Source organism: Eurosta solidaginis, chromosome 5 (genome assembly GCF_040869045.1).
Source record: "Eurosta solidaginis isolate ZX-2024a chromosome 5, ASM4086904v1, whole genome shotgun sequence".
Lineage (NCBI taxonomy): Eukaryota > Metazoa > Arthropoda > Insecta > Diptera > Tephritidae > Eurosta > Eurosta solidaginis.
This window is the reverse complement of record NC_090323.1, coordinates 195,047,286-195,065,668: the sequence shown is the minus strand read 5'-3', so window position 1 is coordinate 195,065,668 and position 18,383 is coordinate 195,047,286. Positions and strand designations below refer to the sequence as shown.

The 18,383-nt window shown below is 39.9% G+C and overlaps 2 protein-coding genes across 2 annotated transcripts in view; one reads left to right on the top strand and one right to left on the bottom strand.

The window, feature by feature from the left end:
- Nucleotides 1-18,383, top strand: part of Pka-R1 (protein kinase, cAMP-dependent, regulatory subunit type 1) — a 178,024-nt gene that overhangs the window by 34,173 nt on the left and 125,468 nt on the right. The window lies entirely within an intron of this gene.
- The window catches only part of LOC137254108 (uncharacterized), a 31,261-nt gene continuing 14,366 nt past the window's right edge, over nucleotides 1,489-18,383 (bottom strand). The window contains exon 2 of the mRNA XM_067791844.1: nucleotides 1,489-2,101. Coding sequence (XP_067647945.1) covers nucleotides 1,775-2,101 — 327 coding nt within the window. The 3' untranslated portion in view covers nucleotides 1,489-1,774. The remainder of the gene's footprint in view (nucleotides 2,102-18,383) is intronic.

The window sequence follows — 18,383 nt, the reverse complement described above, 5'->3', positions numbered from 1 at the left end:
AACGGGAGTACGAATAAGGTGAAGCTAATTATAAAACCATGTTAATAAGGCAGCAGGTCCGTTGGAGCGAATAAAAAGTTACAAAGAAACATGCAGGTAAAGCTAACAAAAGCGTGCTAATAAAAATAATTGATGGAGGGCGGATGGTGGGAGGAGACGGAGTGCACCACCGATCGTTTTTCCAAAATTGTTTAGATCTCGATCTGTGTGAGTCAGCTACCAAAAATTATTGATTTAGGAGAACATTTATATTGATTTGTTTATTTATACATTTTACACCAGAGTGGTGAGAAGGGGGAGAGGGGGGCGGAGGGTGTCACTGCTCAGTTTGTAAGCCCTCGACTTATTTGATCCATTGAGTCTGTAATATTGGTGAAGGCCCGTATACGTAAAGTTGTAATGTATAAAAATTATTTAAAAGTAATTGTTCGAAGGGGTCGTGGGACCCCCACCCCCCTTCCATGTCCGAAAAAAATTTCGCTAGTAGACTATTGTCTGTGTCCCAAATTTCATTAAAATATGTGTAGCCGTTCTGACGTGATTCAGTTACAGACGAAAAAATACAATTAAATTATAACTGTTCCTAGGGGGCGGGGACCTCCTTTTTTCAAAAAAATATAGCTAGTAGATCCTACAAATGTCTGGACAAACATCCAAACATCCAAACTTTGCTATTTATAATATATATTAGATATTAGATTAGATTAGATATTAGATTAGATTAGATGTAATAAGCCAATCGTCTACAAAAATTTTTGAAAAGCACTATTGAGCAAATAATTTAAGTAATCGAACAGCGATGGAACAGTTGATGGAGGCTGTTTACTATTGTGAACGTTTTTATCAAACATTCGCCACTTATATGAATTCATAATGCAACTAAGGTATCCTCATTCACAGTTTTGAAAAAAAGGTTATTTCAAAAATTATTTTTTTTCGTCTCCTGTAACATTCGTAAAAAGTGATTTAGCACATTTTCACACTAACGTTATGAGTTTTTCTTCACAAACGAAATTTTTCTTGAGCTGTTTTTTGTATGCAATTTTTCATTGCTTGCGATATGGACATCGCGCTAAAGATGGGAGTTGCGTTGGGAAGTGGGAAGTGGGAGTGGGAATGAGAAATGGAGTGGAAGTGGAAATGGGAGTAGACAAGGAATAGAAGGGGTGGACAAGAATGAGAAAAAAAATGCAAAAAAATTGGATATAGGCTGAAGAGCAAGAGAATGTATGCCGGGTACGCTGGTATATAATAAAATCTGAAACACCCTTCGGAAAAAATTGTTAAAAATCAGTGCGAACTTGTACTTTATTAGATCAAAATTGATTCGGCTACAAAAATCTATACTCTTAAAAATTCATACAATTCTAAATAGTAGGTTCGAAATTTTTCCCCAGATGACACCAACCATCGTTTCAATTGGAATTTGGAACCAAGCCTTATCTCTTTGGCCCAACCTAGTGAAAATATAAAGTTTTCTAGGACTCCAGGATATTTATGACAATTGTGAGTGATCGCACTTATTTGATGGGGCGAAGCACTGCTACAAAAAAAACATGACTGCTTCATTATTGCGACAGGAAAAAAGCTGGACATAAAAATGCATTTATCAATCATTTAGGCTAAAAAACAAGCTCTCGTAAAATAAGTACATATATTTTTACTCAGTTACAATAATAGCATCCTAAAAAAAAGTTACAAAGAATTTTCATATAAAAGGCGTTTAGCAAAAATTTATACAAATCATCTCTTTTTTCTAACTATTAATACTAAATTAGAAAAAGCTACACTGACTACGCTTTTTCTTTATTTTTCTCAATTTTCTTGCTCTACGCTTGCACTGAGATCTTGGTCTGCGCTTTCTTAACTTTTTACGTTGACCACATTTATGCTTTTTCATTTTTTTGGTGCGTCTCTTGCTTTTTCTCTTGCCAAAGCATCCTGATGATTTCTTTCTTAAACTTCTTTTGGTTGAGGAGCAGCTACTAGATCTCGAACGCCTTTTTTTGCTTGGACAAATTGATACTTTTTTCTTTTTATGGCCGCATGCTTCGACTGGCATAGAGCAACAACATTTACGTATTTTGGGCGCATAAAATGCCTGAAATTGAAAAAAAGGAAAAAATGCAATATTTTCTTGTTTAAATTAAAAAATTTTAAAGCAGCATTTTAATAACCAAAAACAGGGCAGGGCGAACCTCTTCTATGTAACGGAGTTTTTTTTCTTTCGGTAATGCATTCCATTCTTTAGCACCTCTTCGTACTACCTCAACAACGCTCAGACCACAATTGTGCTTACGAAATTCGCGTAAGAAATTTAAATAAGGATTTCGCATTAATGGCCCAGGACGACGATGGCATTTGCCGCCTCTGTTTTTAGCTCTAACATTGCATGTGCTTTTCGCAACAGCAAAAAATAAGCACTCTGTCGGCTCGCCTTCCATTTACATAAATTTTCAAGACTCAAAAATAAATATTTAAATTCTACGGAAAATTTTATGAATTGAAAATTTAGACTTTCACATTAAAATATTTTTTAACTAAGAAAATCAATGAATACTAATATTTTTTATGTTTTAGTTTTCGTTTCTTATTATAGTAGGTTGCTTTCAGAGTAGTATCTACCTGCCGGTGTTGCCATGTTTATAAGAGGGGAGTGCCTAATCACCGTGGTATAGTGGGTTGTATTTTTCCCCCCAGCAGGTTAGGGGCTTAGAATATAATATTGTGACGAATATTAGCAACGCTAAGGGATACTGTCATCTCTAAGCCAATACTAAGCAGTGACGTGTATGCACATCAACAAGTCAATCATTATGTCTATACATATGTCCATACAATCAGCGGAGCACAAACACATGCATATATCTGAGATACTCCCAAAAGTAGGCAATCATCTGTGGAAGTATCACTCACATATACACGCGCATATGGGAAGCTATAACGTGCATCTGAGTTATAGCTGGTGAGTTATAGCTGGTAAACAAGAAGCAAATTCTAGAAATAGAAACGCCTAGAAATATGTCAACGAGGAAACCAAAGAGTATAAAAGCAGCAGCTGAGGCACGACGAATAAGTTTGATTTAAGCACGCTATCTGTTGAGAAGTAGAAGTGTTGTTGTGAAGTACTTTAATAAAGGCCATTGTGCATTATTGAATAGTGGAGTTATTTATTCAACAGTTTAGTGATTCGAACGTTAGTTGGTGTCAGAAGAGGAATTGTTGAATAAATTCCAGAATACAACTTGGACATGGCAAAGTTAAGTGAATTAAGGATCCAGCAACTGGAAAAGGAGTTGGAGAACCGTGGATTGAATACAACCTGCAATAAGATCGAACTTCAAGCACGGCTAGGAGGTATTGGAGTTGGAAGGAATTAATGTGGACGAGTATGTATTTTATCCTGATCTGGAAGAGCCAGCGACTAAAATGGAGGAGAAGATAATAGACTCCGAATCCATTGGCAAGTGTTGACACTAACGCGATACTAGCAGTGTTGATGCAAATGTCGTCACAAATATCAACCGATATGTCATCTCAACTGGAAGAACAAAAGACAAAGATAACAACTCAACTGGCCGAAAAGAAGACATATATGGCATCCCAACTGGAATCGCAGGAGACACACATAACATCAAAGATTGAAGCACAAGTAATACAAATATCCGAAATGTCGACGCAAATTTCAGCACAGATATCATCACAGATCTCTGCGCAACTGGAAGAGCAAGAAGGACGTATTTCCTTGAAGTTGGAGGCGCAGGATACAAAAATTTCACAACTCGAGGACAAAATCGATGCCGAGATTGAAACATTGAGAGGTCGTATACAGGAGTTGCAACTAAATCGCCCAGCAGTTTCAGCGAGTAATCCAAAGGTAAAAACAACATCCTTTGACGGTTCTGTTCCTTTCCAGGTGTTTAAGCTTCAGTTTGAGAATTCTGAAGATAAAGTTGCTACACTGTTCGTGGCAGTGAAAGGGCCTGCAGCTGAAATCTTGCAGACGATTCCAGAGTACGAACGGAACAACTATGAAACATTGATGAGCGCTCTAGAGAGGCGATACGGAAGCGAAAAGGAAACAGATATACCAAATTGAGTTGCAAAACCGTTACCAAAAATCGAATGAGACTTTGCAGGAGTTCGCATCGGATATCGAAAGGCTGGCCCATCTAGCAAATGCCGACGCACTCGTGGAATACACCGAGAGGGTAAAAATGCAGTTTTATAAATGGCATACGGGACGTGGAAACGAAGCGAGCTACATACGCAAACCCAAAGCTAACATTTGCGAAACGGTATCCTATGCACTGACTCCGGAAACAGCGTCACTTTTGAGTAAGCCCCCATATAAAGCGCATCGCGTTGAAGTGGAAAGCCAGACTGGGTAGACACAATTTTGGAAGCATTAAAAGGAACGCAGCAGAAAAACGATGGTGCCGTCAAATGCTTTAAGTGTGGAAAGCCAGGGCACATTGCACGTTATTGCAGTATCAACCCTAACAGTTCCAACAATGTGGGTGGCCGTAAACGCAGAGCTGAGGGAGATGAGCAAATCTCCAAGTCCACTCAATCGTTAAACTAAAGCAAGTCAGCCGCAAGGGGCGTCAGCTGGCTCCCTCAACTGAATGCCCCATAATCTCTATCTCGCAAATTGGAAGAAGGTCAAACAATCTTACTGTCGGAGGACATGTGGATGGAAACGACGTTTACTGACTGTAGATACGCGTGCATCTCATTCCATCATTCGATCAGATTTAGTCAACAAGAAGAACATTGCCTGGAGCAAGATTACGTACAGCCACGGGAGAGGACACCCACGAGAGGAACGTCATGGTACTACACAATTTTATAGTGGCACAGATTGTTGACGAAATCATGATTGGAGTGGACTTATTAATCGACCAAGGCATCAAGATCGACATGCAAAGCAAGACGATGCGATATAAGAACATGGATGTGCCACTTAATTTCGGCTACGAGAAAGGCTACAGCAGTAAACGAGTGCTGGTGGAAGAATGTCAGCAAATACCAGCAAAATTAGAAGCAGTCATCTGGGCAAAAGTTGATGGAGATTGTGGGACAAACAAATTGTGGGTTGTCGAGGCAGCAAACAGATCAACACCGAACGTACTTGTGGGAAAAACCCTGGCTATGACAAAACAGGATGGACGTATTCCGGTAAGAGTACTCAATGAGTTCAAGTCACCACTCAAACTGACAAAAGGAGCTATATATATTGGGAAGATGCCAAGAGGCTGAAGTAGTTATTAACTGTGAACAGCTCGCGCAACACGTTTCAACTAGCAAGACTAATATTCCAAATGACATCATGGCATGGACGGAGGGGCTGGATCAAGATTATCAGAGTAAGGCAAAGCAACTGCTCCTAAAGTACGCAAACATATTTGACCAGGATGGTTCTAAACCACGCCGCACCAATGGTGTGAAACATCAAATTAACACTGGTGACGCGAGGCCGATACGTCAAGCTCCTCGTAGTGTTCCACTGGCGAAGCGGGAAGTTGTGAGTCAAATCGTACAAGAAATGAGCGACAGCGGCGTCATCGAACCATCAGCTAGTCCACAGAGCTCGCCGGTGGTACTTGTGAAGAAGAATGATGGGAAAATGAGGTTTTGCGTGGACTACCGCAAGTTGAACGACGTCACGAAAAAGGATAGCTACCCATTGCCGAGAATTGACGACACTCCGGACTCGCGCTCTGCTACGAAATGGTTTTCCACACTGGACTTGAAAAGTGGCTACTGGCAAGTGTAGGTGAAGGACGAAGACAAAGAAAAAACAGCCTTCAGCGTCGGAGATGGTCTTTGGCAATTTACAGTTATGCCTTTTGGACTTTGTAATGCACCAGCTACTTTTGAGAGACTCATGCATCAGGTATTGAAAGGACTACATTGGAAAACATGCTTGGTATACCTGGACGACATCATCGTATTGGGCAAGAACTTTGATGAACATCTTTAAAACTTGGAGGAAGTTTTCCAGAGAATAGCTGGCGCTAGCTCTGTGAAGTTGGCACCTACTTGGGCGAGTATTTAAAAAACCATATCTCATTCGTTTGTTCAGGAAAAATTTTCTTTTGTCCACCTTCTGTTAAAAAGTTATTTCAAAAACAAGTAAGGAAGGTTAAGTTCGGGTGTAACCGAACATTACATACTCAGTTGAGAGCTATGGTGACAACATAAGGGAAAATAACCATGTAGGAAAATGAACCGAGGGAAACCCTGGAATGTGTTTGTATGGCATGGGTATCAAATGAAAGGCATTAAAGAGTATTTTATGAGGGAGTGGGCCATAGTTCTATAGGTGGACGCCATTTAGGGATATAGCCATAAAGGTGGATCAGGGTTGACTCTAGAATGCGTTTGTACGATATGGGTATCAAATGAAAGATGTTAATGAGTATTTTAAAAGGGAGTAATCCTTAGTTCCATAGGTGGACGCCGTTTCGAGATATCGCCATAAAGGTGGACCAGGGGTGACCCTAGAATTTGTTTGTACAATATGGGCATCAAACGAATGGTGTTAATGAGTATTTTAAAAGGGAGTGGGCCTTAGTTCTATAGGTGGATGCCGTTTCGAAATATCGTCATAAAAGTGGACCAGGGGTGACTCTAAAATGTGTTTGTACGATATGGGTATCAAATTAAAGGTATTAATGATGGTTTTAAAAGGGAGTGGTGGTTGTTGTATAGGTGGTCGCATTTTCGAGATATCGCCATAAAGGTGGACCAGGGGTGACTCTAGAATGCGTTTGTACGATATGGGTATCAAATGAAAGGTGTTAATGAGTATTTTAAAAGGGAGTAATCCTTAGTTCCATGGGTGGACGCCGTTTCGAGATATCGCCATAAAGGTGGACCAGGGGTGACCCTAGAATTTGTTTGTACAATATGGGCATCAAACGAAAGGTGTTAATGTGTATTTTAAAAGGGAGTGGGCCTTAGTTCTATAGGTGGACGCCGTTTCGAAATATCGCCACAAAGGTGGACCAGGGGTGACTCTAGAATGTGTTTGTACGATATGGGTATCAAATTAAAGGTATTAATGAGGGTTTTAAAAGAGAGTGGTGGTAGTTGTATATGTGAAGGCGTTTTCCAGATATCGACCAAAATGTGGACCAGGGTGACCCAGAACATTATCTGTGGGATACCGCCAATTTATTTATATATCTAATACCTACCAAGATTTTAAGGGTTTTTTATTTCGCCCTGCAGAACTTTTTCATTTTCTTCTACATAATATGATAGGTGTCACAACCATTTTATAAAGTTTTTTCTAAAGTTATATTTCACTTCAATAAAATAATCCAATTACCTTACCATGTTTCATCCCTTTTATCGTATTTGGTATAGAATTATGGCATTTTTTTCATTTTTCGTAATTTTCGATATCGAAAAAGTGGGCGTGGTCATAGTCGGATTTCGTTCATTTTTCATACCAAGATAAAGTGAGTTCAAGTAAGCACGTGAACTAAGTTCATTAAAGATATGTCGATTTTTGCTCAAGTTATCGTGTTAACGGCCATGCGGAAGGACAGACGGACGACTGTGTATAAAAACTGGGCGTGGCATCAACCGATTCCGCCCATTTTCACAGAAAACATTTAACGTCATAAAATCTACGCCCCTACCAAATTTCAAAAGGATTGGTTGATTTTTGTTCGACTTATGGCGTTAAAAGTATCCTAGACAAATTAAATGAAAAAGTGCGGAGCCACGCCCATTTTGAAATTTTCTTTTATTTTTGTATTTTGTTGCACCACATCATTACTGGAGTTGAATGTTGACATAATTTACTTATATACTGTAAAGATATTAAATTTTTTGTTAAAATTTTACTTTAAAAAATTTTTTTTTTTAAAAGTGGGCGTGGTCCTTCTCCGATTTTGCTAATTTTTATTAAGCGTACATATAGTAATAGGAGTAACGTTCCTGCCAAATTTCATCATGATATCTTCAACGCCTGCCAAATTACAGCTTGCAAAAGTTTTAAATTACCTTCTTTTAAAAGTGGGCGGTGCCACGCCCATTGTCCAAAATTTTACTAATTTTCTATTCTACGTCATAAGTTCAACTCATCTACCAAGTTTCGTCGCTTTATCTGTCTTTTATAATGAATTATCGCACTTTTTCGGTTTTTCGAAATTTTCGATATCGAAAAAGTAGGCGTGGTTATAGTCCGATATCGTTCATTTTAAATAGCGATCTGAGATGAGTGCTCAGGAACCTACATACCAAATTTCATCAAGATACCTCAAAATTTACTCAAGTTATCGTGATAACGGACGGACGGACGGGCGGACGGACATGGCTCAATCAAATTTTTTTTCGATCCTGATTATTTTGATATATGGAAGTCTATATCTATCTCGATTCCTTTATATATGTACAACCAACCGTAATCCAATCAAACTTAATATACTCTGTGAGCTCTGCCCAACTGAGTATAAAAAAAATAAAATCGTGTGAAGTTGGCACCTCCATTTGCGAGTATTTAAAAAACCATATCTCATTCGTTTGTCCATCGTTTGTCCACGTTTCTCCAGGAAAAATTTTCGTTTGTCCACCTTTTGCTAAAAAGCGTTTTATCGCAACTGGTCGAAGGACAGTAGAAGGTAGTTGCATATTACAGCCGTTCAATTGGAAAACCAGAGGAACTATTGCGTTACACGGAGAGAGCTGTTGGCATTGGTAGAGTGCATTAAACATTTTCACAAGTACCTCTACGGCCAGCGATTCCGCGTCAGAACAGATCACGCAGCGTTGAAATGGCTCTTGCAGTGCCGTAATCCAGAAGGACAATTGGCACGGTAGATCGAGCGACTACAAAGCTATAACTTTTCCATTGAGCATCGAAAAGATAGTACCCATGGAAATGCTGATGCTATGTCACGAAGACCATGTAGTTTGGAATGCAAGCACTGTTCAAAGAGTGAGGCTAAAGAAGACATTATAGATGTCCGGCTATTGACTACAACATGTACAGATGAATGGGAAAAGGGACAACTAAGGAAGTGTCAGCTAGAGGATACAGATCTGTCACAAGTTATGCAAGGGCTCGAACGAAACGAAAGACCAAATAGAGAGATGTCAGCAGAGTCTCATTGCGAAGTCATATTGGGCACATTGGAACAGTTTAGAATTGATATTCGGTTGCTTGTATCGAGTACGGGCGAGTGAGGATGGTCAATGCAAGAAGAAACTGATAGTTGTTCCCAGAAAGAGGATTCCTGACGTGCTCAGCGAGCTGCATAATGGTACAAGCGGAGGTTATCTTGGAATCACGAAGACGCTCGAGAAGATTAAACAGAGATTCTATTGGGTTGGTTGCCGTCAGTCGGTCACTAAGTGGATTGCGAACTGCTAGGTTTGCAGCAGAGCGAAAGGGCCCAAAACCCGAAGTCATGGCCAGATGAAGCAATATAACTCAGGTGCGCCATTTGAAAGGATCGCTATGGATGTTGCAGGTCCATTTCGTAATAGCAACCGCGGAAACAAATGCGTGCTGGTCTTTATGGATTATTTCAATAAATGGCCAGAGGTATACCCAATCCCAAACCAAGAAGTGGAAACAGTAGCAGAAGTGGTTACAAACGATGGGGTTGCAAGGTATGGTGTACCAATGGAGTTACATTCTGACCAAGGCAGGAATTTTGAATCAGCTGTGTTCCAAGAAAAGTGCAAGAAGTTGGGCATTCGAAAAACGGACAACTGCATTGCATCCTTAGTGCGATGGTATGGTGGAATGTTTCAATAGAACATTGGAGGAGCATTTAAGGAAAGTAGTAGATAAGTACCATAAGGAGTGGGATACACACATATTATTATTCTTTATGGCTTACCGATCGGCAGTACATGAGACAACGGGCCAAACTCCCGCAAATGTAATTTTTGGCAATGATCTTCGACTGCCAGCTGATTTGAAGTTTGGGATAGATGCCGATGCGGAGAGAAATGTCAAGAAATCCACTGGTGTTTTGGAAGAAGAGCTGAGAAAAAGGCAACGAACAAAGATTATCAGTGACAAGATGAAAGCCAGATACGATAAAGCAATTAATTCGGAAGGTTTTCAGGCAGGAGATTTGGTGCTGTTATACAACCCACAACGAAAAAAAGGTTTGTCCCCGAAATTGAAGTGTAATAGGGAAGGCGCAAATAAGTTGTAAAACGGATCAACGATGTAGTGTACCGCATACAAACCATTGGCAAACCACGAACCAAAATGAAAGTGGTTCATTTGGAAAGGCTGGCAGCGTTTAGATCGAGAGATTTGTCTGATCGAGACGATCAGACCTAGGTGGAGGGCAGTGTGACGAATATTAGCAACGCTAAGGAATACTATCATCTCTATGCCAATACTAAGCAGTGTCTTGTATGCACATCAACAAGTCAATCATTATGTCTATACATATGTCCATTCAAGCAGCGGAGAGCACAAACACATGCATATATCTGAGATACTCCCAAAAGTAGGTAATCATCTGTGGAAGTATCACTCACATATACACGCGCATATGAGAAGCTATAACGTGCATGTGAGTTATAGCTGGTAAACAAGTAGCAAATTCTAGAAATAGAAACGCCTAGAAATTTGTCAACGAGGAAACCAAAGAGTATAAAAGCAGCAACTGAGGCACGACGAATCAGTTTGATTTAAGCACGCTATCTGTTGAAAAGTAGAAGGTGTTATTGTGAAGTACTTTAATAAAGACCATTTTGCATTATTGAATAGTGGAGTTATTTATTCAACAGTTTAGTGATTCGAACGTTAGTAGAAGGTTGCAAATAAACGGAATTTCCCAAAATTCGTTACAATATAATAATACAGGTATGCTATATATTGCGCTGACAATCCCTTGAAAGGGTTGCGTTACACAACCCCTTGAATCAATTTGGTATTTTACTCGCCTCTTACGGACAGGCATACCTGCCACGGCTATATTCTAAGCCCCATAACCCGCTGGGGCCAGTGTTGCCATTTTGGTGCTTTTGGAGCCAGATCTAGCCCTTTTTGAGCCGTTTTATTTAGCTTGGCTTGACAGGCCGGCTGGACGGCCGTTGTGAACGAATTTTGTAATTGGAATTTAAGTAACTTCCCGATAAGCTACAAGCTTGAAACTTGGAATATAGTTCAGAACCCTATGAATATGCAATAATAAGAAATATAAACTCCGATAGGTGGCGCATGGATCGAATGCCAAATTACAACTTGCAAAACTTTTAAATTACCTTCGTTTAAAAGTGGGCGGTGCCGCGCCCATTGCACACAATTTTACTAATTTTCTATTCTGCGTCATAAGGTTAACCCACGTACAAAGTTTCATCGCTTTATCCGTCTTTGGTAATTAATTATCGCACTTTTACGGTTTTTCGAAATTTTCGATATCGAAAAACTGGTTATAGTCCGATTTCCTTCATTTTATATATCGATTTGAGATGAAATTACATACCAACTTTCATTAAGATACCTCAAAATTTACTTAAGTTATCGTGTTCACGGACATACGGGCAGTAGGAAACGGCTAAATTAATTTCTTTTTTCGCCCAGATCATTTTGATATATAGAAGTCTATATCTATCTCGATTAGTTTATGCCGTTACGGGGTACCGTTATGCGAACACAATTAATATACTCTGTAAGCTCTGCTCAGCTGAGTATAATTAATGAACACAAAAAATATTTATAAGTGTAGCACAAATAATAATTCATTCTCTGAGGACGAAATCATAGATTTAGAAGTCTAAGGCTCTTCAAACATATATCGTCCCAAAATAAACTTGAATATCGCACACGTGTATTTTAATGGTGATTCGTACACCCGTAGGACATCAAAAATTTAATAAGAAATTTGGAACAAATTTTAATTAATTTTCATCGGCCAACATTTTGGAAAGTCGTGTTTTTGTCGAACCTATAGCCGTGCCGTGATTGTAGTACTGTGGAAAGTACTTCTTACTAATCGATATAGATATAGCCTTCTATATATCAAAATGATCTGGGCGAAAAAAGAAATTCATTTAGCCATGTCCGTCCGCCCGTCCGTAAACACGATAACTTGAATAAATTTTGAGGTATCTTAATGAAATTTGGTATGTAAGTTCCTTGCCACTCATCTCAGATCACTATTTAAAATAAACGAAATCGGACTTTAACCACGCCCACTTTTTCGATAGCGAAAATTTCGAAAAACCGAAAAAGTGCGATAATTCATTACCAAAGACGGATAAAGCGATGAACTTGGTAGGTGGGTTAACCTTATGACGCAGAATAGAAAATTAGTAAAATTTGGGCAATGGGCGTGGCACCGCCCACTTTTAAACGAAGGTAATTTAAAAGTTTTGCAAGCTGTTATTTGGCAGTCGTTGAAGATATCATGATGAAATTTGACAGGAACGTTACTCCTATTACTATATGTGTGCTAAACAAAAATTTGCAAAATCGGATGACGATCACACCCACATTTAAAAAAAAAAATTTAAGTCAAATTTTAACAAAAAATTGAATATCTTTGCAGTATGTATATATGTAAGTAAATTCTGTCAACATTCAACTCCAGCAATGATATGGTGCAACAAAATACAAAAATAAAAGAAATTTTCAAAATGGGCGTGGCTCCGCCCTTTTTCATTTAATTTGTCTAGAATACTTTTAATGCCATAAGTCAAAAAAGAAATAAATAAACCAATCCTTGTGAAATTTGGTAGGGGCATAGAGTTTATGACGTTAACTGTTTTCTGTGAAAATGGGCGAAATCGGGCGTGGCACCAACGATTGAATAACTTTACAATATATAAGTAAATTATGTCAGCATTCAACTCCAGTAATGATACGGTGCAACAAAATACAAAAATAAAAGAAAATTTCAATATAGCGTGGCTCCGCCTTTTTCATTTAATTTGTCTAGAATACTTTTAAAGTCATAAGTCGAACAAAAATGTACCAATCTTTCCGAAATTTGGTAAGGACATAGCTTCTATGACGACAACTGTTTTCTGTGAAAATCGGCGAAATAATTTGAAGCGACGCCCAGGTGTTATATACAGTAGACCGTCTGTCCTTCCGCTCGGCCCTTAACACGATAACTTGAGCAAAGATCGATATATCTTTACTAAACTTAGTTTAGGTACTTATCTGAACTCACTTTATCTTGGTATTAAAAATGGGTGGAATCGGACTATGACCACGCCCACTTTTTCGATATCGAAAATTTCGAAAAATGAAAAAATGCCATAATTCTATACCAAATACGAAAAAAGGGATGAAACATGGTGATTGGATTGGTTTTTTGACGCAAAATATAATTTTGGAAAAAAGTTTGTAAAATGGGTGTGACACATACCATATTAAGTAGACAAAAATGAAAAAGTTCTGCAGGGCGAAATCAATGATGTTCTGGGTCACCCTGGTCCACCTTTATGGCGATATCTAGAAACAAACAGATTCCAGGATTACCCTAGGTTCATTTTCCTACATGGTGATTTCCCCTTATTTTGTCTCCAAAGCTCTCAGCTGTGTATGTAATGTTCAGTCACACCCGAACTTAGCCTTCCTTATTTGTTTTTGTTAGTTTTCTGTACCTTTTTAAACCGTTTTATTTAGCTTAACTCGGTGCAGCGAGTTGTTTACGAATTTTGTAATTAAAATTTAAGTAACTTTCCGATAAGCTATAAGCTTGAAACTTGGAATATAGTTCAAAACCCGATGACAATACAATAATAAGAAAAAAATCCAATAGCTGGCGCATGGATAGAAATATTTCAAAAAATCGTCCGATTTGGCTCATATTTGGAACAATTATTACATATAGTCCGGTAGATGTGACATCAAAATACTTTGGAGTTCGAGGAGGGACAAGCATACGTGGCGCTTAGTCGAGTAAAGTCTTTGGAAGGATTATGTATTGAGGACTTAGATTGTAACAAATTGTCTTACTTTCATTAAGTAATAATAATACGAAAAGCTAGAAAACAATTAGGTAGGTCCTAGGTACTAGTCATCACACTCCTCATCAATATAGGGCGCTGATCAGACAATTAAATAAAAGCGTTGGACGCGTCAAATTTCTAAAAATATGAGGCGTAGCGTAACCTAATTAAGGTTCAGTTGGTCTTACTTTTACTATCAATAGAAATTTCTAAATGTAAGTATTGTTTTCAATAAAACCGTTTAACATAAAAACATTTTTTAAATTATTTTATTTATAACTTTGCTTAAGTTTGATTTGAAATAAGTGTTAAAACTTACATTGAAAAAATACATATACTTTTAGCTCTTTTTGCAATGGGTTTCGGATTTTCTTGTAGAATTTTGGCTTAACAAAAATTGGAAATCGAGTTAGAACGCCCCCACTAGGGTAGGCACCTTGTCGTTGGTGTGAGGGCTTAGCCGATCTCCATAACGCCCGACTGAGGCGGAGCTGTTTAGGAGTGGCATCTACGCCGTTTCGCCTCATAGGAGGGCGGCGGGATGTCGGTGACCAAAAACTGCCAACCCCCTAATCCAGGGTTATGCGGACCGTGCCTATTGTACGATTAGCAGCCAGTGGATAAATTCGGCTATTCGAACGGAGCCTTCCCGATACCGGGCCACCTCGGGAAGTATTGATGGAATTACCACAGTAAGGGGCGCTGCTGTGGCTGACGGTTCTTTCCCCGTATATAATACTGGACCGCTGAGCCCGTCTTGTCGGGCAGGTGGTCGTACGACCAAGATGAACGACTCATTACCAAATAGTAATAAGGAGGATGATAAGAGGAGTACTGAGTCGCAAGCCAAGGACGACAAATACGCATTAAGCGATGCGTCTGACTCGGCGAGCGAGAGTAGTGCTGATTCAATGAACTCGGTGTTTGAAAAGCACACAAATGAAAACGGAGTAGAAGAGTGGAGAAGGGTACGGCGCAGTGGAAGTAAAAGAGCTCTCTCGCAGTACCGTGCAGCACTAAGAATTGTCTAACGCCTGGGAGCAGTGGTCGACCCAACAGAAGTGGAGATCGAGCGCTTGGAATGGGCCCATGAGGCGGTAGAAGTAGGTCGAAGGCAGTTCAAAAGGTTTGCTACTAGAAACCCTCGGTTCTGCAACCGGTACGAGGAAGAAGCGTCGAATGGCAGAATGAAGAGGCAACGTTCGGCGGAAGGCGACAAACCTGCTTTCAAGAGGCAGAAAGAACCCAGTCCCAGAGCAGCGAGGCACGGCAGTCGCATAGACAAGACAAGTAGGCCCAAAGCTGTAAGACAGATGGGCCCCAATAGCGAGGTAGCAACTACCTCGAAAGCTGCGGGTCAGATGGAAGTTCCGACTACGGAAGCAGGAGATAAGCCAAAGGGAGTTAACACTAAGGCGCCGGCTTTTCCCGAGAAGATGAGTGATGTGGCAAAGCAGTCACTGACTGTGGCGCTGTTTGATGTTGTTGTTGTTGTAGCGATAAGGTTGCTCCCCGAAGGCTTTGGGGAGTGTTATCGATGTGATGGTCCTTTGCCGGATACAGATCCGGTACGCTCCGGTACCACAGCACCATTAAGGTGCTAGCCCGACCACCTCGGGAACGATTTATGTGGCCACATTAAACCTTCAGGCCATCCCCTCCCTCCCCACCACCCAGTTCCATGAGGAGCTTGGGGTCGTCTGTTAGTGATACAGGATTCGCCGCGGATAGCTGAGGTTGACAATTGGGTTTGGATAAGCTATATATTGCGCTGACAACCTAAAGGGTTGCGCTAGACACCACTTGAATCTGGTATTTTAGTCGCCTCTTACGACAGGCCTACCTTACTTACTTACTTAATTGGCGCTTAACCGTCTAAGCGGTTATGGCCGTCCAACAAGGCGCGCCAGTCGCTCCTTCGCTCCGCCAACCGGCGCCAATTGGTCACACCAAGGGAGTTTAAATCGTTTTCCACCTGGTCCTTCCAACGGAGTGGGGCCGCCCTCTACCTCTGCTTCCATAGGCGGGTTCCGATAGAAACACTTTCTTGGCCGGAGCATCATCTTCCATTCGCATAACATGGCCTAGCCAGCGCTGCCGCTGCGTTTTAATTCGCTGGACTATGTTGATGTCTGCGTATAGCTCGTACAGCTCATCATTAAATCTTCTTCGGTACTCGCCTAAGTGAGTTCTACTCATATACAAATGCCGGAGTAGCCAGATTTCGAAAATATACACAAAGTGTTTATTCAGGCTTACATCAATGCTCTAAAGGATTAGGTGATTAGAATCAGAGCTACTAACCGAAGGGGTTAAAAAGAGCGGCACATGGTGCATATCAGGTTTACAGATAGGGAAATTACACTCCTGTAACTGAAAGATCAAGTTCTCATCAATGAATAACAGGTCAAGGAAGTTACCAAGCATGTTGGGAATATAATTAATTTGGGATAGATTAATGCTGGAAGACTATCTAGAACATGGATCTCATGTGGAAGGCTAGCACTAGAGGCAGTTAAGATACCGTTCATAAGCAGGTCAGACCAAACGATCTTGTTTAAGTTAAAATCACCCAGTATGCAGAAGTGGTCATCTTCATGGTTTTCATAGATACGTAAAATGTTATTGATATGGAGTGCATATAAGTGTTCAGAACTGTTTGGCGGAATGTAAGATACGCAGATAAACAAGCTACCAAAGGTGCCGAAGATGCGGACACACAGTTGATCTAAAAGCGAATCTTCGTTTCCAAGAGCGACGACTGACGACCTAAACGCACGTTTTACCGCAATTAAGACACCCCACCCCTACTACAGCCTATTTTTTGCGCATCTCTATCCTTACGATAAATATGAAAAATATTCGGATCAAAAAACTCTGCATCAAAAAAGTTACTAGTTAACCATGTTTCAACTAGCACAAAAACATCGAACTCACACCGAGACGTGAATAAAAATACTTCTTTAGCCTTAGTACGCATTCCAGATATTTTGGTTATAAATTTTAAGAAGCTTAAGATTATCAATATTATTATAATCAGAAAGACAAGGAGTATTAACTACGCTGTTATTTAGTTCGGTCACTTCAGTTCCTTGGGACGTTACGAAATGGCTGGACGTTTATCCCAGTTGGCCATAGGTTGGGATCTAAAAGCAGACTGTAGAAGTCGGGAGACACGCCCAGTTTAAAATTAATCTTCCGTAGATTCTGAAGCGGGGTGTCTTTCTTAACGAATTTGTAGCAAGAAATAGATTGATCATCGATACCAGAGTGCTTTTTTACATAATCAACAATCATATCTTCAGATACCGATGGTTTAAACGAAGATAGATGCACCCATTTTCTAATTACGGCTACTTCTAGCTCTGTTGAAGCATTTCGACCAACCACACGATTATTAAAATTGACACCATTAATGTGACGCGCAGTAATATGACTATTTTGCTTACCATCAGGCTGTTGAGGTGCTTTGGTGGTATTCAAATTAACAACAGTTGTCTCTTCTATATTATTAGAATGTTGAGAGATCGGAGTCAAGGTAGAAGCGCCAGAGAGAAGATCGACCGCAGAGTTATCAGAAATATACGGCACAGTAGGAAGAGTATGTGATGCAGATGCCGACACCGAGGGGTTGTGGTTGGGACAAATTGCAATAGATGCGACGTTGGCAGCAGCAATAGACGAGAAAGTGGAAGGCGATGATGGCATAAAAGCATTGCATGCAGCAGGCATGTTATTGTTTTTGTTTGGGGTGGATTTTTTAAATTTGCTTCATTCAGAAAACCAGTAAGTAAGGCCTGAAGTCCTTTGACCTCACTTGCCAGCACAGTTATCAATTCGTCTTTCTGTGCTATACTTCGGTGTAATACGGAAAAACAATCAAGCATGCTATCCATTTTTTCAGCAGGTTGTCGTTAACTGATTTTAGATCAGTGATAAGAGTATTAATACTCGCGTTCTCTTTAAGAAGAGCAGCAAGTGTATTAGCTGTCGCTGTTTGACTCATTTGCTCACTATTATTGTTGATGTAGTTGGCGTTAGTATGCTCGTTATTATTATTGATGTTGTTGGTACTGCCGTTGACTTGCAAATTATTATTATTGATATTGACGCTGTTGTTTTTGTTGTTGTTTTACAGCGAAGACATTTCAGCCTCACGATGAACGACAGCACAATCGCCACAAATATAAATTTCATCTGCATTTTTAAAGTAAGTCAAATCAGCAGCCAAAGTGCCAACAACACACTGCAGGTGGATCACCTCCTTACACCTCTCGCACTGCACACTGGTTTGCGCGCGTTCAACTCTTTGTCCACAGAAGCAAGGCATATTGTTTGTGTAGAAAACGAAGACAGACCAAACTGTCAAAACAAATTGATTATTTATAAGTTTCTGTAGTGCACAAATTGTTTTATTATTATTATATTAATTA